The 26,334-nt window shown below is 43.7% G+C and overlaps 2 protein-coding genes across 5 annotated transcripts in view; both read right to left on the bottom strand.

The window, feature by feature from the left end:
• The window catches only part of SEMA5B (semaphorin 5B), a 281,842-nt gene extending 272,504 nt beyond the window's left edge, over positions 1-9,338 (bottom strand). Inside the window, exon 1 of one of the 4 annotated variants that reach the window (XM_040604205.1) lies at positions 8,990-9,338. The gene's annotated coding sequence lies outside the window, so the exon portion shown is untranslated. The remainder of the gene's footprint in view (positions 1-8,989) is intronic. The other 3 variants (XM_040604204.1, XM_040604201.1, XM_040604202.1) reach the window with 3 other exon arrangements.
• A 76-nt stretch (positions 9,339-9,414) lies between these two features.
• LOC121092591 (basic salivary proline-rich protein 1-like) lies at positions 9,415-22,575 on the bottom strand. The gene is made up of 2 exons (XM_040603827.1): positions 22,480-22,575; positions 9,415-10,293 (listed from the first exon to the last, which is right to left on the bottom strand). Exons 1-2 carry the CDS (start codon positions 22,573-22,575, stop codon positions 9,415-9,417), a joined length of 975 nt encoding a protein of 324 aa, XP_040459761.1.
• Positions 22,576-26,334: the final 3,759 nt, after the last annotated feature.

Here is a 26,334-nt window from a genome sequence, read left to right as displayed (position 1 = left end):
TTATCTCCTGCTGTCTATCATGTGCTCAGCTCTGCTCTGCAATCTCTGGTGTTCCAGTTCTCCCAAACCTTTGCAGCTGTCAGCACTACTGTCTCCTTTGGCCAGTAGCATCCTTAGAAAGCATTCAGAGAAGAGCCATCAGGCAATAAGGATTGAAAAAACACAGAAGAAACCAGTATCATACTGAAATATCACAGAGAAACTAAGAGATTACTTGATTGCAGTTCACAAGTACTTTCACAGGAAGAAAATGTGATGCTCTGGCTCTCCAGATGAGAGCATAACAGGACCAAGAACCTAGCAACTGAGAAACTAAAAAGCAACATAATCGCAAGGGATGCTGAATTTTAAACACTTAACCAAGAATTTCAGGATATTCTCTTCCTTCAGAAATATCTAAATCGAAATTGGATGCTTGTTGAGAATAGTTGACCGGTTTGAACATAAATCACCTCAGGAAAAGTTCTTCTGTGCCTTCAGAGAAGACAGATAAAATGACTGAAAGCACCTTTCTGGAGTTACCATCCATCACTGTGGGAGGAGGGACTAAATGGGGAAGTATTCCAGCAATCAAAAGTAAAACGTAAACTAAAGGGTGAAATGCTAAAAACCTGGTTCACATGTGTCCTCTCACAAGTCCGTATTCTTCATTTGAATAAAGACCAAGTGACTGTAGAAGAGACTGCTTCTCTGAAGTATATCATCTGCAAATCTGCCCATGATTTTTCAATGAAAAATTAAATTTAGGTTTGTCAGCCTTGATACACTTTGTCTTTATGAAAATAGGAATGAAATATAACATTGGGAGTAATCTTATCCAGTCATCTTAACTAATTTAGCATTTTGCATGCCTTAGCTTATGAACTTTAGAGAGAGATTCTTGGCAAAGAAGGATGGCGTGGTAACTTCAGCCTTCTTAAAATTAACTCACACCAGCTATTCTCAGTAGTACCATCATTATCTGCGAAACTGTGGTCAAATGAAGAATCAATAAACAAATATGAAGAAGAAATTTAGGGGGAAAAACGAAGTGCTATTAGCATTCCAGGAGTATAATAAACTCATAATTCTCCAAGGCAAAGCAGTGAAGCCTGGATTTGCAAAGCAACCACAGACAAGGAGGTGTGCAAAGCTCATTCCAAATATAAGTTGGTTTAATATTTCAAAGACCCATTAGAGGGAACACATAGCATTAGCAATACCATGGTTTGTATTCCTGATGTACAGCCCTAGACAAATACAGAAGGTATCTAGTAAATTACTCTCTCAGGAACAATTTCTGTTGGTTAAGGAATGAAAATGTTACGTTTTAAATATGTTAATAACTTGCTTTTGTTTTAATTCAATCTATATAGATGCATGTCTGGCATGCATATAAAAATTCAAAATAAAGGAATGATCCCTATTTCATCTTCAGAATGCTGGGACCAATTGTGCACATGCAATCAGGGTACTTTTCTTCCTCAAACCATAGTCACGCTAACTTGAACTGAACTGCTTATGTGAGTAAAGGATTTGCACAATCAAGTTACCTACTGGCAATGTTTAGCAAGGAGATAAATGCAGAGTCTTGTAAGGCACAGGTCTAGGGCTCTGATATAGGAAAGCAATGAGATGCAACATTTCATTCATAGGATTTAACTACATATTTCGAATTAAGTATGTGAATAAGGGGTTTCAGGGGTTGTAACCTTGCCTCTGCCACTAATGCACTCTATGACCTTGAGCAAGTCATGTAAGACCAGACTCTTCACAGACCTCAAAGTCTAATTCGTACTGATTTCAGCTGCTGGCAGTCCTACTTGGCACCTATCTGCATTGTTATGTTTCATGACATCTTTAACGGATGACCGCAAAATTCTTCAGCCATAGTCCTTTCATGCCTTAGTTTCTCTCCCTAATGATTATTACTTCTGACTGCAGAGCATGGTTGTCAAAATGGAAATAAGGGTAAATTGTACCATTATATCACTTGATTATCCTCACAAAGCAGGAACTATGAAATTCTTCATAATTTGTATTATGTGCTACTTGACATCATCCTTCGTAAGTATTGGAACAGTGCATAGTTACAGTGCATAGTCCTGTTTTGCTCATGTTGAATAAAGTATGTAACTTTGTCCTACCACAAGCCACTAATGACACTATTTCCCATGTTGTCTTTTATTTTAAGTAGGTGGTTACTAGCTGCAATCACAACTTAAAAGCTAAACTCTCTTGGACTGGAGGAGCACCCTGGACACAGACAGAAACTGAGTCTCAGCTTTGTATTTTTAATGAAAATGTCCTTCATACATGGAGCAGACCGCAAAAAGGTCAGAGGGTGAAATATTAAGTGATTTATAAATACAGACTGATTGTCCTGTCCCAACCATGTGTTTGAAAATCTCCTTCTAGCAGACAATCATCTTCAATCAGGAATAGAGAGCAGGGAAAAGAACATGAGGCAGGGCAGGGGGATCTGTAATCACTCTAACAAACTTTTGAGACCTAGCCAATTTTTCCCTCCCTGCTTTATATATACAGACTCCAATAAGCATCTCTTTCTACTTTCTTGAATTTACTATATTATCTGGTCAAACTGAGTTATCCACAGTGAACTTCCTACCCTTTCGTTTCTTGTCTTCTTATTTCCCCACCCCCTAATCTTTGATCTATTGTAAGTCAGATTTGTAGGAGATAAATAAGTAACCTTTAGCTGAAACAGCAGGCTAAACAACTTCCACGTGGCTAGCAACACAGCAAAGCAATTAAACGTGCCCAACAGGCCATCCGTAGTCAGCATCCTCTTCCTTAAGAGGCTGGCCTCAAAGTGTTTCCAGATTTATTTTCTATACTACCTCTGAGTTGTGCAGATGGCCCCAGCACCCACCCAAAACCTCTTTGAAGTTACTATGAATCTACACAGCCAGGTAACCTCATTGGCCCTGATTCTGACGCAAGAATGAGGATGTGGCCACAGTCTCGTGGGAGTTTGTTTCCTGTCCCTTGAGAAGGCAGGGACGATCTTCTCCCTTCTCACGTAACTAGTCATAACTGTCATAGCCATATTTTGGAAACAGCAATTTGATCTCTGAGTCAGGACACTTTCATACCACGTAAGAAATTGTCGTTCTGTTATCCTTTCAAATAAAGTTAAAGCTATTTTTTTCATTTTTACTCTACATCGGTAACCTGCACAAGGTTTGCACTTGAAATGAAAAATTCTACTTTTAAAATGACAAACACTGAACACGGGACATTCATTACCACCAAAAAAAGCACTCTCTGTCTATGGAGGATCATAATTCATTCACTGATATACGCACCCACATTTTCTCCAAGGAGTTTCACAAATTCGCATGCACTCCCAGCACTAGATTTTGCATTTCAATCTAGGCATTAGCTATAAAAGATGTGTAAAATCTTATGTAGTCAGACAGAAGCTGTTCCCTATTGGCTACATAATAAGCACCTTAGGTGGCTCCAGGGTATAAAATTATTCCAAAAGGGGTGTGGAAAAAATTACACTGCATAAATTGATTCCAGATCCACCTGTTCCAGGTGTCAGCAAATATATTTTGTTAAAGCCATCTGCTTGTCTTAAAAGCTAATAGTTTCTGAAGACTATGGCACAAGCAATCTGTGAAATATACAAACTTCAGAAGCCACAAACCCTTAAATGGCAAATGGCTTATAGATCATCTAGTAGGACTTAGTCTTGCTGTTCTGCAGGACTGCAGACAGCATCTTTGCCTAATATCTGAGCTTATCCAACATCAGGGTAGGTCCTCCATAGCATGGAGGGTTCAGGGATACCAGAGGATCCATTTGGCATCACCAGATCCTGACATACTGTTCCCAATTACAGAGGCTGCTTCACAGGTTTGAAGTTATGATTAAGCTTTTGAGCGCAGCACAATATTTGGCAGAGATAAAACTGATGACTATGGTTCTTCTCTGCAGGTTGCTGCGTCCCAGCTGGTCACGTGTTGCTGCACAATGGATAAAGTCAAACCTTTGAAACTGGAACCCTGCAATTTATTTGGCTTCCAGCAACAGCTAATAGGGAGTACGTTATATATTGAGACTAGCAAGCCCATAAGCATTTAGCCCGCTCAACAAAGCAGATGACCCACAGAGGTCAGACACTGCTACAGTTTGTGTTTATCAGGGCCTGATCATGTAGGGTGCTGTTTCCCAGGGATGCATTAACAAGAATGAAGAACATGTAGCACCTTGTAAGATCAAGCTCCTTCACAGCAGCTTCTGGGAAGAAAATATCCTGTGCTTTCTCCACAAATGACCCCTTACTGAAAAACAATGAAATTACACAGATGATTTATAAACTCCTGAGGTGTTCACAATTGATTTGGGGATTAAGACTAGTAATCAGCATGTTTACTTATGATCTCATTTAAACCTCACTAAAAAGTAAATAAAGACACACCAGTCCTTAACCAGCACAGTGCTTTGGTATATGCTTAATTATAAGCACATGAATAGCCCTGTCACCAATTCAGAGACATACTCTGTAACTTGGTAACATCCTTCACATGCAAATTACCTCCCAGACTCACTACATTCAGAAACAAAACAAACTCGTATGGTTTATAGATATATATTTAATAGCAGTAATACTTCTAGAGTATCACTACTCATACACTCATCATCAGAAAATCACTTTGAGTGATTTTGTGTGGACCTTAAAAATTTGTGCTTTGTATGAGAGCTGAAGCAGAGGTAACTTCGGGAGTCACAGTGCTGTAGTCAAGGAGACCTTGCACACTGAAAGTCACGGTTATGCTGTTGGAGCTCTGCTGCACTTTGCTCGCATGGTTTGAGCCTGGGGTGAAGAATAACCGCTGTCAGGCATTATTTTTTTTTTTTTGGGGACAACAACGAGAATGGAGGTGAAATAAATACTGAGGCTAACTATGCTTAAAGAATAATGTCCAGCAAGCAAGGCACTGTCCACATAAGTTGCAGGCTCAAATACCTGTCAAAGCGTTCTATTTCATATTCAGACAACTCCTACTGAAACTAACAAAAATCACCACCATGGACAGAGATAGGATGAGTCCTGGGACTACTGAGCACACTGGAGGAGTCAGCAGCCCACAGTGTAAAATGTAGAGAAATGATCCCTACAATTAGACTAGCTGACATGCTCCCTTCAGTGAGGTTTTTTTTTCCTCCTGAAAAGGGAAAAAAGACAACAGAACAATAACAAAGAACTGTTGACTTGATCCTCAGAGTCAACAACACTCATATTGGGACACAGCCCATTTCAAGGCACAGCAGGGATAGTGCTGTAATACTCCACAGTTTGTCTCCTGGACTAAATCACAAGGACTCAAACTAAAATAGCAGCAGTTCACCTTCACAGTATTCAGTCTTTAAAAGGTAAGTCCATCACCACAGACTCTGCAATCTCAGCATGACTTGATACTACATATCTGCTGCACGACAAACACCAATGAATTTCACCCCTAGAGAACCATTCTGAATTGCTTCCACCACTATCTGCAGATGATTGAATTTCTCTTTTTCAGTTTTACACCAGAAATGATCTGGTTGGGCATGATTTGAAGCAAGGCAAATCCAGTTGCAGACTTCACACTGGAATGCACCTAAACTCTGGATCTTGGCATTGCCCCAGCAGTGGAACATATTCACATCACTATGACAGACTCATTCCTCATCACTTCCCCTCTCTCTTGAGGCTGGTCTGCACTTGTCGCTGTAGCTCTTGCCATGAAGGCAGTGAGCAACACTTAGGAGACCTGACAAAGCTGGAGTCCATTGCATGGCTTTCCAATGACAGACCCTTGGTAAAATTATCCATGGCTCTCAGTAAAAAATTAACTAAGAAATGCTGATCTAATGATTCCAGGCATATAGATAAATAAAAGGTGAAAAGGCTTTTAAAGGCATTCTAAACACAATATTTTAGAAGATGAATCAATATACTTCTCTAAGCTGGAAATAAATGGGTTCTCAAAGAAAGTTAAATTTAGAGAAGAAAATGTTTGGAGTTCTCTTACTATGGAAAACGGTGATGACAGCTCCTTGGAGGGCATTTATATGCACAGCAATCCAAAGCTACGGCTTCATCATGCTCTTTCTAAAATCAGTGGAGTCAGAACAGGTTAAGGTTACTGCTGCCAGCCTACTTAATGTGAACAAAAGTAGCTTTGCAATCATACAGAATTGTCCTTAATTTCCAAGCCTTCACCGGACAAACCCATATGGAAGTGATGCAATCACAAAGCAAAACAATAACTGCTTTGATCCTGCATCTTTTACGCAGGCGATTAACCTTCCTGATGTCTTTACAAGGAATCACCTGAATAAAGGCTCCCGGATAACACCCTAAATTCCCAGATCCCAGTAGATACAGCACAGATCAGTACTCAAGGCAGAAAGGCAGTCGCGCAGCACATTGCTTTGTGGTATTGTTTGATACTGCCCCCTTTTGCCAAACTGCAAGTCAACAGCCTAGACTTCACACAAACTTTTCATGTCATGTATTTGTTTTCAGGAAAACATATTCATGCAGACGGTCTTATTTAACCCTAGCATGACTGCTCACATGATTATTAATCCTGACTAAAATAAAAAACCATTGTTCAAACCATGTTTAATATCAGAGTGAGACTGCTCTCTAGGAACATTTCCTCTAACAAGGATCCATCATGTTTCAGCCCAAGTCAAGCAGGACTTTTACAACTGGCTACAAGGTAAGAAGCAAAGACTATAAGCCTGGGTGCATGTTCCCCCAAGTCAGGTGTCTGCCTGGAGAATAAAGGGCAATCATACTGGACAACGAAACCCATTTTGTTTCGGCACTTATTTCATCTTACTGCAAAGCAGCTAAAATCCCATGGCACCACTTGTATCAAGTTTCTATCTGGCTACATGCACTCCTACTGAACCCAATTCTATGCCATCTTTTTGAGTGTACATGAACTGATCAGGGCCACCTTGTTAGAAGTCATTCCCCACACAGACCCTCATCCCCTACATCTCTCTGTTCAAACCTTTTGTCTTCTGGGGTTGTGCTTTTTCACTCGCTGGAGTTTGCACAACTCTCTCCTCCCTTGGTTGCCCCAGCTCTTTGCAGTAGGGGAGGGAGGTCACAGAGGGCAGCCACTGCCAATTCCATCAGCCTAATGGGCTGGGGGGATGAACAAAGCAAATATCTATATTCTGAATGGTGGGATCTCTCTCCCCTTCATGACTTCAGGATTAACATGTCCCTGACAGGGGAGGACAAAAACTTAACCGCTCTGAGGAAAGAAAGCTTGATACAGAGAAAAAAAAAAGAGAAATTGCCTCCACTTCACTGAAAATGCAAGAAGCATAACATAAAATGCCACGATTCCCTACTATAGCCTGCCTAGTGCAGAGTCTGCTTATCATCCAGTCCAATCTGAACAGAAAAGTTTTAGTCTAAAAGGGAGAAAAAATTAAAAAAAGATGTGGATGATTCAAATGGCTGTTTAAAAATGAAATCTCTATTACAAAAACTGATTAAATATCAGCAGGATTTTTCCTTTTCCCACTGCCACCTTCTCTGCAGTTTATGACCAGGTTTCTCCCTTGGGTGCTTACAAATCACACATATAATCAGGAGAGCACTTTTCTATGAGTAGCTTGTTCCAGCTACTTTCACTCCTCCTCCTTGCCTTCACTCACCCAGGATCTCTACTGATCTCAAACAGCAGTAAGAATCAAAGCCCATTATAACTTTTAGTTTAGTTGGTTTCTATTTTGTTTGCAGTGCAGTCGGCTTGGGGTCTCAGCCTACCACTGAACTCATCCGGAGGCAATGAGAGCTAACCTCTTGCAGCTCAGACTGTAATTTAGGAATAGAAATATTTGCTGTAATGAGAGGGAACACTTGCACAACAAAAAAAGAAACTTTACTATGATCTGAAACCAATATATCCATACATAAATAGTTCAAGGGGAAAAAAAGGAAAAAAGGAAAAACTTAAAACCCAACCAAAAATAAGAACAACAAAAGAAAAAAAGCAGGACCTGGCATCTATCATGTGTGGAGACCTTTTTTGAGGACAGGAAATTATCTGAGAGTCTAACCTGAGCCAACAGAGGACAGTGAACCCTTAGGACATAGATACTCCTCTATGCTTACACTCCACCTAAACGCCCATGAACAGACAGGTTCAGTACCGACTTGGCAAGCACACCTTTTGTTTGTTTCCTCTGAGGCATAACAGTAAGCATGTTCCTGGGGAGCAGATGGTAGCACTAGAAAACACAGATCTCCAACTTTTGGTGTGGGTGTTGGAGCTGGATTGACAAAGGTTGTTTCTGGGAATCCCCCCCCCTCCCCCCATAAGTTTCTAACAATACACGGAGCTAAAGAACCGCACAAGGCTCTCTGCTTCCCTCTCCCTCTCCCCTTCGCTTTTGATCTCCATCAGGACGTGAGCTGAAATTTAATGGGCCACCCCTACCACAAAGACAAATTACCATCTAAAAAAAACCACATTAATATCCCTCAGTCTGTGCTATCCGGCTTCCCACCACTGCACCCCCTTCTTTCTCGCCACAGCCCCGTTCAGAGGGTTTAGGAAGGGCTGCGAAGATTGGGGGGAGAGAAAGGAAAGAAACCACCTCCGCTGCCACCTCCTAGCTAACGTCCTCTCCAGCGCTGCCGGACTGCAAAAACAGCGACAAAAAAGCCCCTCTCGCTCCACAGCCCGCGGGGAGCAGGCCGGCGGCGCACGAAGCGCCGTGCACAAACACGCACCCACGCCCCGCAGGGTGCCCCCGGCCCCTGCATCACCCCGCGCCGCTGCGCCGGGAGCGGCCGAGCCGCGCAGCAGCCCGGGGCTGCCCACCTCCCCGGGATCCCAAGCCCAGCGCCGCCCGCTCACCCCGGCCCCCCGCGAAGTTGGGAAGTTTGCGCGCCCCCCGCCCCGCGGCCGAGCCCGCCGCCCGCCGCCCGCCCCCCAGCCCGCCGCCGCGCTGCGCTTACGGGGTGGCCGCCGGGCTCCCGGTGCGAGGCTCACCGGCACATCGTGCTCCGGCTGCCGCAGGAGCGGGGGCAGCCGCGACGCGGCTCGGCGGGGCTCGGCGCGGCTCGGCGGGGCTGGGCTGGGCTCGGCGTAGGGCAAGCAGGGGAGCGGAGCGGCGGCTCTCCCCAGCCCGGCGCTTAGGGAGCGCCGCCTCGGGCCATGCGAGCGGCTGCGGGCAGCGTCCCCGCGGCGCGGCCGGAGTTGGGACCGAAGTCCTCCCCTGCGCTCCGCTGTCTCTTCCAGGCGGCTCCTATCAGCACGGCTTCAACTCTTTCCATCGGAGACCGGGGGGAGGAGGAGGAGGAGGCGGAGGAGGAGGAGGTAGGGAAGGAGGAGGGAGCTAGGGGCTGGCAGCCCCAACTCGCACTGATGTCAACTAATATATTCAAAGTTCAACAGGGCATTTCTTCGCAGGCGGATCGCCCTCGCCGCCCTCCCCGCTGCTCGCAGCCGGCCGCCCCGGGCCGGCGGGGCGTCCCGTGGAGCACGGCGGCGCTCGGCGGACGGACCCCTGCGGAGGGGGCCGGCAGGGCTGACCAGGGGGGTCGGGGACAGGGGGATGGCACACTTTTCGGGCGGGTAGGTTCAAGCGCCGCCGGCGTGGGGACGGCTGAACGTGGAGGAGACGCACCAGCCGAGAGCGAGGATAAGAGCCAGCGGCGGAGCGATGTTTGTTGTTAAATCCAGCCCCTTCCCTCCCTGCTGGAAGGGGCAGGGCCGGCTGCGTTGCTGTGTCCGTGGCTGGGATGGGAGCGGGACTCGGGGAAGCCGCCGGGCTGGGGCTTGGAGTCGCGCCGCGGGCCCTCCGGTCGGGCTTCGGGCTGCAGGGCTGCCGTGCAAAGCCCACGGCAGCGGCTGCCTGGAGACGCCGCCCGGCAGGCTCCCTGGGCGGAGGGCGGTCCCCCTGCCCGCGGCTGCTCCCTTCACCACGGCCCGGGGCTGTGGCCGCGTCTCCCCGTCGCGATGTCCCCCTGCTCGCCGCGGGCGAATGGGGTCGAAATGAACCTGGGGAGGGAATCGGGGAAGTTTTCTCACGCCGAAGCGGAGACGGCGGCGGAAAATCGGCGGCGAAGCGCGTACGCGGCGCGGAGCGCAAGGGGGAAGCTGCGCTGCTGTGCGCTGCCCAGCGGCCGGGGCCGCCGCGGGGAGTCGCTGGGGGGTGCTGGGGGGCGGCTGCATCAAACGTGTTATTGCTAGTGGCCGATGTGCCGCGGTGTCCCCGCGGTGAGGCACAGTGTGCGCCGTTAGCGGCAACCGCATAAAGCTATAGGATGAACTCTAGTGATGGACAAGCAGCCTGGCATAAAGAATAAAGGATAAATATACATCTGGGCTGGTTTCGTGACATTTGAAAATCGCAAGATAAGAGCCTCAGTTGTCAGCTGAATCCCCAGATAGAATGGCCGTTGCATATGTATGTGTACGTATATGAGACTAGGATTTTTTTTCTTCTGTACACTGATCCAGTCATTCATGTTGACAGTACATTACAGCTATATTAAAAACAGTGTAATTGTATGATGGCTCAGCAATGCTGTGACAGTCAGTTGTAGTGGCAATGGATGTTCTCCCAGTTGACATGTCAGAGGAGTAACAGCACAGATCCACTGAGATGATCATTATACAATACGTAATTATTTGCCTGTTCTCAATTTCTTAGTTCTTCCTTAATCAAGTAACTATATCACTACATCTGCTCATGCAGTAACACATTTTTGGATACAGCTTCTACAAAACAGTCAATACATTATTTATATGTATAGCATTTTCAATCTGCTTTTCATTTTAAAACTTGCACTGGACAGTGTAAGACAGGTAATGAGTAGAAAATAATTGCAATGTGCCTATGTATTCTGCTCAAAACTCAAACTCTGGAATAAGCCTTGAGCCAGGCATAGTCTGGAAGGTGCTGAGCAAACTGCCCCATGTGCAGTGGCATCACATCTGCCCCTCTTTTTTCATCCTCACCTTTGCCAAGACCAAAAAAAACCCAAAACCTCTAGCTGATTTTTTGTGGCAAGCATCTTCTTAGATACTGTCTTAATTTACACATGAATTGTAAATAACTGTCAAGCACCTCCATTTCCCTAATATGCAGACTGATATTTTTCAATTTAGTAAATTAAATGTTAAATAATGCTGTACAGCAGCCTGTGTTTTCAGAGCAGAACACAGCACAGGTCTGTATTACTGAGCTGGGACACTATTGGCCTTCTTTTTCAGTTTGACTGTAAAGCAGGTGGTTTGGTGGTCTAAACCTCAGGGATAAAACACCTCATCAAATGCCACAACTAAACATGTAATTTCCAGAAGACTGAGCTCAACTTTCTTCTTCCTAAGACTTGCAGATGAGACACTGAGCATTGAACAGTAAGTAGCATGAAACCATATCTAGATTTTTTTTCCCAATGTCTGTCAACATTTAAAGATATAATGGATAGCACTTTTCTGTTAAAGGTTGAGTGTTTGCCCTAGAATCTTCTCACAATTTCCTGCTGCTATTTTGCTGTTTCCCCGCCAAAACTGGCAGTACTTCTGTTGGTCATGTATGTGCATGCACTGCTCAGACACCCACGAAAAAAGGTGTATATAAATTAAAGCCCTGTAATGTTTCCTCAGACACTTGGGGCCTGATACCTTAATGCCGTTACACAGCATGTTGTCCGCAAAATCACTAGCCAGACAGGGAAACTACTCAGATCCCTTCAGTAAAGGGCTTGTGATGCAAAGTAGATTATTTTTAAAGTTCAGATTATTTGAAAAAGAGAAAATGCCATGGGAAAAGTCAGGGTATGGCATGTGAAGTGATCTATATCAAACAATTTGTTTTCAGTCTCCAAATCCTAAGCCTTGCTAGAGGGAAGATGTACCGGGTTCCTGTTCTGGGCTTGGCAGAGGCCGGGCTCTTGGCAAGACTCATCGCAGTTGGTCGCAGAGGTGCTGAACTGCACCTCTGTCTGTCCAGAGACACCTTTACTGGAGAAACGCCCTTTACTCTGCTTTTCTCCTGGCTTGGTCCCCCAGTCCCACCTGAGGAAAAGCCGCGGTGATCCCCGCGGATCGTTTCTAGCCAGCGCAAAATGCAGCTTCACCCTGTAGAAGGGTGTTGGGTGCAGCCGCGTCCCCCGCGCTGCGCCCTCCCAGCCGCTCCGGCCGGCTTCTGCCACTAGGTGCTGCTAGTGCTTCCCGATGGGCCCTGGCGCCGCGCCGCGCCGAGCCGAGCCGAGCCGAGCCGAGCAGCGCCGAGCCGCGCCGAGCAGCTCCGGGCCGGGCCGGGCTCGCCGGCACGGAGCCGCCCTGCCTGCAGGGTCACCTGGGGCCGGGGGGGCACCCGGTTACCCGGGGGGAACCCACCCATGAGGGCGCCTGCACACGGTGTGGGTTTGTGTAGCACACGTGTGAGCAGGCTGCGTGGCCAGCCGGCGGCTCAGGCGGCAGCAGGTCTGGCACTGGCTTTCCCGGGATCTGGCTGGAGGTGTGAAGACTGTAGGGAGCAGGGGCAAAACCCACTGCTCCCACCGCCTGGCCAAGTGGGAATGCCGCTGCTGCAGGGGAGAGGCCACCTCTTCTGCCTTCAAACACGGCGGTACAGAGCACCGAGAGGGACGGAGGAGAGTTAAACAGAGAGACAAGCTGCAGGGAGGAGGAACAAAACTCGGAGGGGTGGGAGGACTTTCGGCTACGGGGCAGAAGGCGGCAGGGTAACAGGTGCTGCTAGGCGCTGGTGGGGACAAGGACCTGCCACTGTAGAACAGAGCTCTATGGGATAAGAAGAGATGAAACCTAGGCTTTTTGTGAGCCAGGTCATCAAAAGACAGTACCCCGAATCACAGCTAGCATCTCATTTTACAGCCTATCTGGGGTGAGCTGTGTTAGCCTGCATTTGCACACAGCAAATCAATCTGTTTATGACTGAACTAGCTGTGCAGACCCGCTTGAGCTCCAGCTGTTCTGGGCATTCTGATAAGCTTTACCGGTAGATCTTTAGGGGGAGATCCAGAGGAAAATCTTGACTCCTAGGTGACAACATTTGATCTCTGAACCACGATTCACCCACATTTGATCTCTGGACCACGATTCCACAGTAGCAGCAGTCTCATTAGAAAAGTAATTTTGCTGTGGATGTCTAGACCATTTCACATAGACTGGAGGAAGGGGAAAGTGCATATGTCAGTGGTAAAAAATTTAAATTATGCTTAAATTTAGAGCTGGGCACATATCTTCAGCCAATCACTACACTAGCCTACTACAATTTTTTATTTCCCTGTAGCACTGCAAGGGGACAGACAGGGTTGCCATGAGGAAATTAGTTAAAATATAGAAAGCAGAATGTCTTTATGCTGATGCAAGTGACTGACCCAAGTGGAGCTCAAACTACCCTTCTAGATAGTACAATGTTTTCTTAACAGGGGAAAAAGTGCATTTCTAAATACTGTATCAGCAAATACTGAAAAGCAATGGCATGCAGCAGTAGTGATAGTAAGCATTATCCTGAATGCTGAGATCTAGATCTGAATCCAAATGGCAATTAGCCATAAAATATTTAGGTACATGGCTTTTTTCTTGAATTTTAAATAGGTTGCTAAATAGTCACAGTTGTGGTTTCTGGGCTCAGTCTGGTGGCAACAGTAACATTTTAATTTATACTAAACAGAGGCAAAGTTAAATCCATGACACGAACTAAGAATCGGATGACCTGAAAGCAAAAGAATACAAATGAGCTCCCTGGAGAGAAGAGGCTGTGATGAAACAAATAGAATAACACAGAGGGATGACTTGACACTATCACCAAGAGCGACTGTATTTCACTTCTTTGGAAAGAAATGAAATGAGCTTAAATTGGGACAACTGCTTTATTTTCAGAGAATTACATCTGAAGCCTCTGCTGCCTACAGACAAGTGATATACAATTGTTTCTCCCCCTGAAGCCAGGTAGTGTTAATTGCCAATTTTCATATGTCACTTGACGTGACAAAGTCAGAAAATGTCTTCATACTTAATAGAGGTAGGCCTGAGTATTCTCACCAAGTCTCACAGAAGTAGAAAGTTCCCAGTTTTCAGACAAAGACTCATGAAACATAAAAGTTGGGTTAATATGATATAGCGGGAAGGAGGGAATATTAAGCTGAGACACTTGTCATGGCCCAGTAAGCAGCCACACTGAGGTAAGATATACAGCACCTAGCAGTCACATAGTTGTTGGCAAATAAAACGAACAGTGAAAAATTAGTTTTTAACAACACCATTAGGAGATTTGATACTACATCAGAAATTGCTTTGCCCCCTCCTCTAACTCAAGCTCTGAGCCTGGAGGCTCTGTTTATTGGAAATTACTTCTGCCTTGAGACTGGAAGTGTAAAACCTGACACTGAACACCTTTATGGTGCTCCTAGATACATACTATCTGAGGGACTAAAAACTTGCTTGGTAAATACAAGTGGGATTTTTTGTTCCCTAGGGAGTATAGGTACCTTTCTAATTACACTTAAGCTTTAATTTAAAGGCATGTTGTTTGGCACATCAGACATCTCACAATGCTCTGTACAAGAACCAGATTTGAATGGAAAGTGAATGTAGGACTGTTGACAGCTTATCTACTGACTTCATACCCAACCTTAGGCAACTCAGCTGAAAGATGAGCTCAAAACTGCAAGTTCCAATTACAACTCTTGCAGTATCTTGCCATATTCTAATTTTCCTTTAAACAGCTACATTAAAAAGCTTTACAGGGACACACTTGCACAACAAACTGTTACATACAGTGAGCTGTGCTCTACTGAAAAGTCTGGGTCTAAATATGAGCAAGTTTTGAAAGTATTAGCATCCCTTCCTCCACCCACTTATGTGATAACCAATGTCTTGATAATGCAACTTTCAGTGTCAGGGGTGGAAAATTCAATTATCAGTGTAGTGGGAATGTGAACATGCTGGTAAAACCGAGTATCTGTTCAGCAGATTGTAATTCTCCTGTAGTATTTGGAATTCATGACCTGGAAAGCCATTCTGAGGACTTAAGGGGTTCATAGCACTCGTTAATATAGTGCCCTTCTATACTTGCATGTTTTTAATGAACTTAACTAAAAAACATACTGTACCTACTCAGTGTGTGATATTCAGAGGCTTATAATTCAAATCAAAACCAAATGACTTTGAAATCTTACCCACTTTGGCTGCGGGTTTTTTTAAACTAAAAGGTCAGGATGAAAAAAATATTTTTTTAAATGAAATTTTTTTAGTCTTCTCAATTAAAATGTGGACTGCTTTTAAAAGCCTATTTTCATCTTTAGGCAGAGGCTAATAAGTTCAAATTTCAACCCTTCATTTTGCAGATTTTCAGACACGTATTGAAAATAAGGACTTAGAAAACAAACTGCATTGTAGCTTCACCTATGATGGTTGCGACCAAGTCACAAAGTCTTTCCTCTCTTAAGAAAGAGGCCCACTGGAACTGATGCAGACAGATCCATGATCTTTGGGAAAACATGGTTTCAAATTCCTAGGCAGGGTAGGTACTATTTCACAGGTTGAGACATTTCTCAACAACAAACCTGAAATGTAACCCTAAACCCAACAGCTCTGCCTGCTACTTTAGGGGAATGTAGCTTAGATCTGCACATTGTAGATGCACACGTTCCCTCTTGAACTGCAATGTACCCCTTTGTGACTTGGCAGTGCAACGGAAGGCCCCATATTAGGGGAACCTCCTTGTGAAGTATAAAGAGATGGAGATCTCCCACAGAGAGCCCTCTCTGCCCTCTTTAATGCCTGATTGGTTGAAGCAAGGTGGCTTCTTCTCTCTCACGCAAAGAGAAGGGTGGTGGAAGCAGTTTTGTGATGGAAAAGAATCTTGGACTAGGCTGAGCAGTCCTAAGAAGAGCTAATAATATGTGGAATATGATTATTCATTGTTACTTTATCCTTGGTAAACCTAAACACCAAGAAAAGGTTGGATTAAATGTTTGTGTGTGGCCTGCTTTTGTTAAAGAAAAAAGTTGAAAGAGACAGCCGCCATTTTTCTTGCAGTGCCTTCGCAAAGAGATTGTGGGATACCACAAACATTGCATTAACAGAAAACTAAGAACACTGTCGCATCAGACTGTACACAGCACTGCTTCCTAACAGAGAGTGTCTGCTTTCCTTCGCCAGCACAACCATGGCAGTCAATGAAAAAAAAATATGATTGCAGCAGAGTGGGCTAGTGCACTAAGAGAGATTTCTGCTTTGCATTTTCAGCAATTAAAAACCCTATAACTTCTTCTCCAAAACATTGCATTCTTCCTTCAGCTTGCCATCACAACATGTAGTGATGGCATCTCAAATATAAGGCGCAATAGCAAAGCAAGCAATAGCTTCACAGTGACTTCTAAAGGCACGCAGTACAGCAGCGGAGATCAGGGTGGTTGGAGTGAGCAGTGTCAGTGAGCAATGCACTTATAATTATTCTACTCAGATAATTCCAACCACCTCCTATATATGTATATAAATATATATTACTGATTATCTCTTTTCTATTTCTTTTCCATGCAAAGTTGTCCATTGGAAATACTTTTACTACATAAAACCATATTTAGATATGTATAATCAAAATACCATTACTATATATATTTCTAATTAGCATAACATGTACTGCAAAGTATATTGTATATTCAGTCTAGTCTAGTGGCCAAAAATATTCCATGAATTCTGGTCAACAATTATCAAGAATTCTATTCCTGCCAGATAAACTGAAAATTATCACTTGCTGACTAAGTCAATATGTTACCCTGCTGGTATGCCATATGGCCCTGGATGCTGAGACACAACACAACCTCATCAAGTGACACCCAAACTGGAGGAATGGTTGATACACTGGAGAGCAGGGTTTCAATTCAGGACCTCAACAAACTGGAGAAGCAAGCTAGGAGGAACCTCATAAAGTTCAACAAAGGCAAATGCAGAGTTATGCATTGGGATCAAGAGTACCCGATGCACCAGGTCAGGCTGAGAGCTGATCGAACAGCTGCAGCTGGAGTTTGGGGCCGGCAGAACAACAGCTTTTGACAAACTCAAGAGACTCTAGAGAAGGGCTGCTACAACAGTTAGGAGAGCAGAGCACCTGATGTACAATGGGAGACTGAGGCAACTGGTTTGTTTAGCCTGGAGACAAGGCCAAGAGGGGGTATAATTGCAGTTTTCCACTGCCTTAACCCATTGGAGAAGACAGATGCAAACTTTTGTCAGAGACACACAGCAAATGAACAAAAGGCAGAAGTCACAAGCTGCAACAAGGGAAATATGATTAGAAATATGGGAAAAAATTGTGTCAGTAGCACTAGTGCATCACCAGAACAGGGGCACAAAGCAACTGTTCAGTTTCCACTCTTAAAGATTTTCAAAACCTGGCAAGGCTGGAGCAACCTGATCTGATTTTGAAGCTAGCCCTGCTTTGAGCAGAAGGTGGGACTACAGACCTCCAGATGGCCCTTCCAATCTAAACTTTTCTATGAATCTACCACATAAATCCCAGTTCTATAAGATATGAAGTATCCCTTCCATTAACCGTAAAGGTTCTTGAAGCTTTGTCAGGGGTCAAGAGCACTGGCTTATTAGAGCAGTGACCTATCTAAATCTCAGCTATGATTTCATTCGGTATGTAATCAGGTTAAGTGTGATCGATTATTTGATTGCCTATATATTATATTCAGATTGTCATAACAGGCTGAGATATATGAGGCTTGATTCTCCTCTCCCTTTCTTCAAAAATGTGAGAATCAGTGGTGGTAGGGAAGGAAAAAAGACAGAAAAACTGGAACTGTTTTTCTTCGAACAATGAGTGGAACTGCTACGTTTCATGTAAATACTATCACTGATCTATGATACAATCATTTCTACAGTCAGCAGGCCAAACCTCACTAATATTCTTTCCTCGTTAAAACACATAGGGTTGCTCATACAAGTAAAGGTTTGCAGGCATGCAAAATAATTTGTAGTAAGATGGTTAAAGTTCTAAATCATGTATTAAATTACTTCTATTGTACAAGTTTAACTTCATTTTCCAAGCTAGTCACATGCAACAGAGATGCAGTAATGCAGGTATTCCAACTGCAGGAGTGATTAGCAGCCGGTGCCTTCTAAAACTAGATTTGTAAGTCAGATCATTGGAAAGATCAGTGGTTTGTGTCCTGGATGTCATGAGACCACAGAGGTGGAATATTGGCAGAAGATTAGGTTTATTTTTGTATATGTGTTTGAAATATTTAAACAGACCAGGATAGAAATCAACTTGTAGAGTTATAAACCCTGATCCAGCAAAGCAAAAAAGTCATAAGCCAGCCTGTCTCAGGTATTCAAGGAACATAAATATCGATTTATCCTTGAATAGTGGCCAAAGTCCCATTAAAGTTCAAGGAATGACAGTGATATTTCAGCACTTGTTTAAAAGTAGGCATGTGAATGCCCCATCCCTGGAAGTGTTCAAGGCCGGGCTAGATGGGGCTTTGAGAAACCTGGTCTAGTAGAAGGTGTCCCTGCCCATGGCAGGGGGTTTGGAACTAGATGATCTTTAAGGTCCCATCCAACACAAACCATTCTAGGATTTTATATCTCTGTGTGCTTAAATGCACTGATGACCTGGGGTATTTTGACTTGTACACCCCTGTGTAACAAATAGGGAACTACCACCAGGCTTGTTAATATTGCAAGCATTTCTGCCTCTCCTTGTTTCTGCATAGAAGCTTACTGCTGGCAGTTTTGATTTTGCCACAAAAGAAAATGAGCATTCCAATATGAATTGTCTGCCTGGGTCTGATTAAATCAGAGAAGTTAGCCACCAATTTCTGTAGGGTCAGATTGGGCTATAAATATTTATTCTCATGAATAAATTTGTTTGGGCCTTTAAGAGGCTTGGGTTGAAATGTAACAACCTCTGAACAATCTGATTGGGACCCATATACAAAGCAACCAGATTGAGATACTGGTCAGTACCTTTCCCTCCTTCAGGAGCTTTATCCTTTCCTCTTTGTAGGTTTACCTGTTAATGCTCATATCATGGTTATAGGCTCTGACTCAAGAGCTCTCATTAATCACTGCCTAAGAACACTGCATCAGGTAAGCAAACATATCAGATGCTGAGCTGAAGCAGCAGGCAGTACTCACTTCAAACTGTCATTTGCTCCTGACATAACATGGGAAAAGATTATGCAGCCTAAGTACCAATAATTTTTCACTGCAGGATTCAAAACAAGCTTTGGGGATTGGTGCCACATTGCTACAAATGGTGGCACTGAGGGTTCATGAAGTTCAGTGATTGGCACCGAAACATACATCCTCTACCTCACTGCATGTCTTGCATTATACCCACTTGGAGGTACTCAAAGGTGATCAGTTGATGAGCCTGAATAACAATGAGCCTGGATTCAGCTCCCAAAGTTTGGGAGAGTTTAAAAGCTAGGTCTGAATAATCACATCCTTTGATACAGCAGCTGTGAAGAGCAGCTGAAGGTCTTCATTTTACAAAAATTCAGGTTCACTTTAATCCGGATATTCATCTGTAATCCAGCCTTAACACTTCCTCTGAATAGCAGGAGTAACTCAGGCAAGATCTTTGCATAGGCATTCAAGCATTCAGCAGTTCAGTTTCCAGGCAGTCAGTTTTACTGATTCAGCAAACGCAGCAGTTCTCAAACTATAATCTACTATAACCACTGCTATCACAGTGGTAAAGCATCTGTCAGTCTCAGAGATGTGGTGTCATGCGGCTCCTCAGTGCTCAGGTCAAGATTCATTTAAGATTTCCAAATGCTTTTTCTTTTTCTTTCTTTTTTTTCCTTTTCTTTTCTTTTTCTTCTTTGTTTTTCTGGATCAGTTAGACTCATAAGCATACTTCTTTGATGTCTTTCTGTGTCAGGTATCTCAGATGAAAATCCAGCTATAAGAAAACTTTCAGCCAATGTTGAAAACAAGAGGGTAACAAACAAGTAAGAGAAGAGAATGAACATGCAGAGTGACCTGGAAAGAAAACAAAATGTCTGCACACGACAGAAAGACTCCACAATAACAGGTGTAAAGTCCCAAGACTTCTGCCAAGAGAATGCTGAACGACAGGGTGCAGCAGAGCAGATGCATGCCTCCTGTTGAAGGAAGCTCAGTTTCACACTGTTTCCTATAGCCACTATAATTTTGCTCAACTATTTTTGTGGTAGCTGTAGTGCATGTTGGAAAAATAGTGAGAAAAGGACTGGGACACTGGAAGAAAAACCAGAATCCATGAAAGATCTGAGGCACAGATTGTGGCAATAGAGTGTTTGAAAATCACCACGTTCAAGGCTTATTGGTTATACTTGCCATGTGGTTCCAGCAAGAGATAGTATTCTTCACACAAAATGTTCAAACTGTTCAATAGTGGATCATGCAGCAGCTGCTGGTTTGCAGCCCAGAAATGACTGCACTTCAGCCGTAGGCAAAAGGATCCCAATAACTCCTGAAGTGCTTGGGCATTTGCTAGGTAGAAAGGAGGTAAAAGTGTATAAAGAAATATGTTTCTAATTTATTACCTCTTACACAGATGTGCACTTTATGGGAAAGGCATGATACAAGTAACACAACCTTCTCTTTAAAGCTCACCCAGGAATTCTCTAAGGTCACAAACTGTAGTCTGTATACTTTGAAAAACCACTTTTTGCTGCTCAAACTAGGAATGGCAGCTGGTATGAATGGCAGCTTTCTTTCCATGTTTGCATACTGTAACTTTAGCCTGCATGTTGTCTAAACTCATATGTGAATTGCTACGTGATTCCATGCCCTGCTTATTGTTTGCTGTGCTGATACACTGGCACATCCAGAGGTGATTTTTCACATGTCATCAGAAATGTTATAACACCAGATTGGTTTTGTAAGTACAAGCAACTACCTAAGTGATGGAGGATTCCTGTCTCCTATGCATGCAAGAATAAAAGGGGAGGGCAGGGGAGAGAGAGAACAAAGGGCTATGTACCAGATAAAAGAGTAGGAAACCTGAATTAATTTGTGAAAGCAATAACATTTTTGTCAGTTATTCCTTTTCCCTGAAGGATGAAACCTCACTGATTGAAAGATGCTCAGGTCAGATATACTTTCATTTGTCAGCAGCTAAGTTGGTGTAGCTCTTGTAAAATCTAAAATCACATGCCCTTCACACACACTGTTGTTTTTCATGGCTGCACTCAGCCTAGAGTATAGGAATTGTCATATGTTACTAATTTGGCAATCTGTTCAGATCAGTATACTCTCTAATAGTAGCTTAAGAGGGCAGTGCCGTAATCTGATACATATACTTCTTTCCTGCTTTAAATCTCAATATAATCTCTTGAAAGACTCAGTTCTTCCATGGAGCCCATGCTCTAAAATCTCTCTGAAATCTGACATAAATTATGCCAAATCTGGGCAATTTCGCTATAACGTAATTGACCAAACCCTCTTCAATCTCTTTAAGGTCTTGGCCTCAGTGGCTTCCTGTGACAATATGTTCCACGGCTGAAGTACACACTCAGTAGAAATGTTTATTTTTATCAGGTGCTTCCTTTTAAGAAATTCTCTGATATTTAATTTCATTTATCGTCCAGTTACTGCAGTAGCATACAGCTTGCTGCCAAGGCCCTAAGTGCACTGAATGCCCTGATCAGCCGCCGGGGCCTCCCCCTACCTGCCCATGGCTCTAAATCCTGCTCCAGCCCAGCCCTGGGGCTCTCAGTTCCTGCCCCAGGGATGCCGCAGGAGTGCCAGTCTCCAGCTCCCCACAGGTTTACCCGTGGGTCCCACTGAGCTGGGTCCCTGTCCCCAAGGAGACACCCAATGCCTGGGGCTCGAGCTGCCCCGCTGCCCGCCATTGCCCTGCTCCCTGGCAGGGAGGCCATGCCCTGCCACCCGCCAGAGCCCCTGCTGCCCCAGATGGCAGGGAGCCACCAGCTCTTATGGCTTATGGCTCCTTGGCACCCGTCCTTGTGAAGCAGCACTACAAAGTTTGCTTTTTTTCCCCCTCCCCAAATCTTTCTTTATGAAACCTACATAGAAACCTTCTACAAACAGCTGCCCCCTCCACCAGCTGGCAGTCCCCTCAGTGCTGACTGTTGTCCTAAGCAGGGCATTTCCAATAGCTACTCTGCCAAGCAGGAATGATCCACTCAGGACCTCTGGGCTCCAGAGGCTGTGTTCAGTGCTGTCCACTTTGGACCTTCCACCAGCACCCTGACATCTTTGTGTCCCTTCACAACTGATGAAACTGCCTCTGGGTCAGGTGAGTGGTGACAGGGGCCCAGTGCCCTCCCAGAGCGCTCCTGTCACAGTCAGGAAGGAAAGACTCAGGTTTCCCAAAAAAAACCTAGGAAACCCTTTCACAGGTTCTCTAAATCAATTATAAATGTAAATGTGGAGCTCTGAACACTGTGATCTCCCCATCATCCCAAAGATGACTGAATCGTGTGCCTCCAGGCCTTACCTCCTCCTGGGCAACAGCCAACAAAGAGCTCCTAACATGGCGGAGGGACCCAGCTCCACCGGTGCTTGTCCTCCCTTCACCACCATCCAGCGCCATGAGGGCGTCAGGCCAAGTCCTGAGGCCAGGGCAGGCTGAGGGGAGCTCACCCAGCTCTGAGTTCTCAGTGGAGCAGACATTCTCTCAGGAGCAGCCTGCCAGGCTGGTTCCCGCCTCAGGGCAGACACCTCGCAGCCTCCCCCTGTCCAGCAGCTCCTCAGCAAGGCCACCAGCTCTGCCAGCTCAGGCAGCTGGAGGGTACCCTCGTGTGGGTCACCTCCAGTGAATTTTGCTCGCCCTGTTTGTCGGTCGGCACAGATAACAGTATCGCTACATTCTTCTCTTCAAAATTTAGCCACATTTTGGCTGAAATGGCCAGAGCTGTCACTGAGGTAAACGTGAGTGGGGCTGGGCTCCGCATGGCCCATCTTTCAAGCAGAAAAGGTACACAGCTTTTGCTCTCCAAGGCCTAGGCTTCATCTCAAATGGTGGCACAGCATGTCTTCACCGAAGCTTTTCACAGTGCTGAAAGGTAAAAATAGATTTATTTTACTCAGGGAACAGACCCACAGAGAGGAGATGATTTTCACAAGAAGCAAACCCAGCTCTTCTCAGTCGTGCACTAAACCCATAGATACAAGCTCATCCTTTCTCTTTGGTGGTAGCTATCTAACTAAATGTGTTTTCTCTAGTCTAATCCAGTACATTGTGCTCTGTGCCGAGGTTGTCAGCTCATTGTAACTGCTCCGGAATCAGGTTTTGTTCTGTTTTTAAATAACAGTGAAACAAATTCATCTGTGAGCTATGGATTAATAGCTGGCATGGATTTGGGCCAATGTACTTGAATACATTAATGAAATTGCACTTTATCCTTGGTGTCTTATCTTCAAGAATATTTTAAGTTTACAATTCTTTCTTTTATCTGTGTTGTGTTTCACTTGCTTGTAAATACACATAATACATCCTGATTTTGTTTGCATGTTGATTGTCTTTCTCAGGTAAATAGATAAATAATTGATTGGTGAATAAGAGATGGACTGGCGTTGGAATTATGCCAGATCTAACTTTGGGTCTTCTCTATTTCTTTGTCATCTGTGAGAGAAAGATAAATGAAACAAAGAAAGAACACTGAAAGCATGTGATAAATTCCTCCCTGTAGTGAAGAGTATACAGGAAAACTTCCTTTCCAAGAGCACCTTTGGTTTGTTTGATACAGTATTGTTGTCAGGTGCATTAAGGTTGTTTTGAAAGGCTAATGATAAAACAATGTTGCTTGTATGATAATTAAATCTACCTGTCTACAACTGCCAGTCAGGGCCAAGTTTGAAAAGCTCCGCAGCAGCAGCACAAATTCCTGCCACCTCAACCAAAAGAGGAACTCCTTTACCTAGAAATGAGTAACAGGCTATTACAGTCTCTGCAGCCAGCCATAAAAGGGAAACATTCAGTACACTGCAATTATGCCATGCATCATAACCTCTATGGTTATGTGCAGAGTAAATGTAGATTGATCATTATTAAGTTCCAGTTTTTCTGAAGAATCAGCCTAAGTACCTCACATAATAGAAAATAAACTCATTAGAAGATGATGACTTCTGAAATTTGCAAGTCTAGGTTTCTTTTTTTTCCTTAACTAGGTCTCTCTTCTGTTATTTCCTCTATTGTCTCATTGAGGATTCTTGGCTAGAGCTGCTTGGAAAATGGGCAGTTAAGAAGACTTTTTGTAGATAGTCTGAAATGGCAGTAAAAAAGAAAAATATTTTGATTCCTAACATAGCTGCGCTGCCTCCTGGGAGCTGTAGGCCAGGTGCTGCAAAATGGTATTCTTCATTGTAGGTTTGGTTCCCTGTCATAAATAAGTAGATCAACATGCCCTCCTCTTTTGCTTGATTTGTACAGGGAAATGGTGCAACGCAGCAGTCACATGACCACAACACACCAAGGGGGATAATACATTCTAAAAAGAAGAGCGTTAGAGAATCAGAATTAAGTATATGAATAGCTTCAATGTTACAAAATTGTAATAGCTAGGGTTGTGATCACTGCTTCAGCTGCAATTTTCTGAAGAAGACAAGTACCATTGACCAGAAATATTTTTAATTAAAGTAGTTCTTTCAAAAGCTCAGCTCTCCACCAAAAACAGTAGAACTGCATTTTGTTTTCAGATATGCTGTTGAAAAATCGAGCAGACACTGCTTCTGCCTGCTTCTTTCTCAGCTCCTTGCGGATCAGATTAAATGACAAGGGCTGCTCCCTCTAATTCTCATACTTGAATTGCAGTGCTGAGATGCATTTAGGATCATGATCGTGTCTTCTGGCAGAGAATGCTTCCCCAAAAGCTTAATGGAAAAGGTGTTCTTAGAGAGAAAGGAAACAATTTTTTTCTCAGAAATTCTAGAGGAGAAAACAATCTTCTCTAGATTCTAGCACAGTAGGTTAAGTATCAATTAGCAAGCATACAGAAAAAGACAGGCCTGACTGCTTTCCTGACATACAAATCTGTGCTTAAATAAGCACTCTGAAGGGAGTGAGGTTTTTGTGGGAGGCTGATGCTTCTGGAGAATTCATAGGAACCTAGTATATTGTGTTGGCTGCCCAGGAAAGTGGCAAAATACTGAAAATGAAGGAATCATAATGAATTAAATCTCCTGGAAACAGCAATGTGATAGGAGAAAGAAAGGTAATCCAGTAGTTAGAATGCTAGCCTGTAGTTTTATGGACTTCAGTATCCTATTATGTCACAGACTTCCTGCATCAGCCTCTTAAACCTAAATTTCTAAGGGACCTAACACTTACTGATGCTGATTTTATTAATAACAGAAAAACTTTCAAATAGTTCTGGGTCCAAAATTAGAATGTACAGCAGCCTTTTTATAAGTTTAGATTAGTGTAAAGCTTCTAGATTGTAAGCTCCCTGCATCACTGTTATATTAAATTTGATGAGAAGAGTGAATCAAAAGTATGTTTGTGACCAATCCTAAAAAGTTAAACAGGGTTCAGGGTTTTGAATGTAGGGATCTCAGCCTATTTAATGTCATAGCAACAAGGCCTGTGATCTTGGCCAACTAAGTAAAACCTTTACTAAAAAAAAGCTAAAAAGAGAAAGATGTAGAAGAAATAGATGGGAAAGAAAAAAGATCCAGAAGAAAGCAACAACAGGAACTCAGTTCTTGCTCGGGCTTTACCCAAAGGTCACAAGAGTAATGAGTCATCTAGGTCTTCTTCTACAGCCTGGACTGCTCTGACTTTGATGCTCTGGTAGTGCATTGATATATTTAAGCACGCAGAAGGTGATGTAGGAAGCAGCCATTAAAAAATGCCTCATTCCCTTAGCATATTTTCTTTCATGACCATCTTTATTCCTCTTCAGTCTTTTTTTTTTTTTTTAGTGGCCTTTCTGAAGAATTGAATAGCTGATCCCTCTATTATTTTAACAGTAAACAGATGTGAGGTTAATCTAGCACATTCTTTTCTGGTTTTGTTTCCTTCTTCCTTACCACAAATGATTTTAGTAGTACAATTAGGCTTTTTTGTTTGGATTAATTCAGGCTCTTTTGCTGCTTTTTATAAACAAATCATCGTTACCTTGGGCAACTTAGCATATTGGCCATAAGGAATAGTAACAATCATCTTTTTCATCTATGTTTGTATAGCAGCTAATGTAATAGAGCCATGCTCCATGATGGTGTCTCTGCAGAGCTATCACAATGTAAATAATTAATAATAACAGTTGTATAACACTTGAATGGGACTCTGTTGTTTGTAAACAAAGAACATTTTTTTTTTCTGCATTGCTTGTTATACAAAACATAAAATTAC

Source organism: Falco naumanni, chromosome 8 (assembly GCF_017639655.2).
Source record: "Falco naumanni isolate bFalNau1 chromosome 8, bFalNau1.pat, whole genome shotgun sequence".
In the NCBI taxonomy this organism is placed as follows: domain Eukaryota; kingdom Metazoa; phylum Chordata; class Aves; order Falconiformes; family Falconidae; genus Falco; species Falco naumanni.
Note: the sequence above shows the minus strand (reverse complement) of the source record. Positions and strands in the feature narration are given on the sequence as shown.

Bases quoted from the DNA above. Each gene is read 5' to 3' on its own strand.
- LOC121092591 (XM_040603827.1), bottom strand. From the start codon at position 22,575: ATGGCGCTGGATGGTGGTGAAGGGAGGACAAGCACCGGTGGAGCTGGG. The intron at 10,294-22,479 runs GTAAGGCCTGGA...TTCATCCTATAG, and splicing joins TGGCTGTTGCCCAGGAGGAG to CTTTATGCGGTTGCCGCTAA.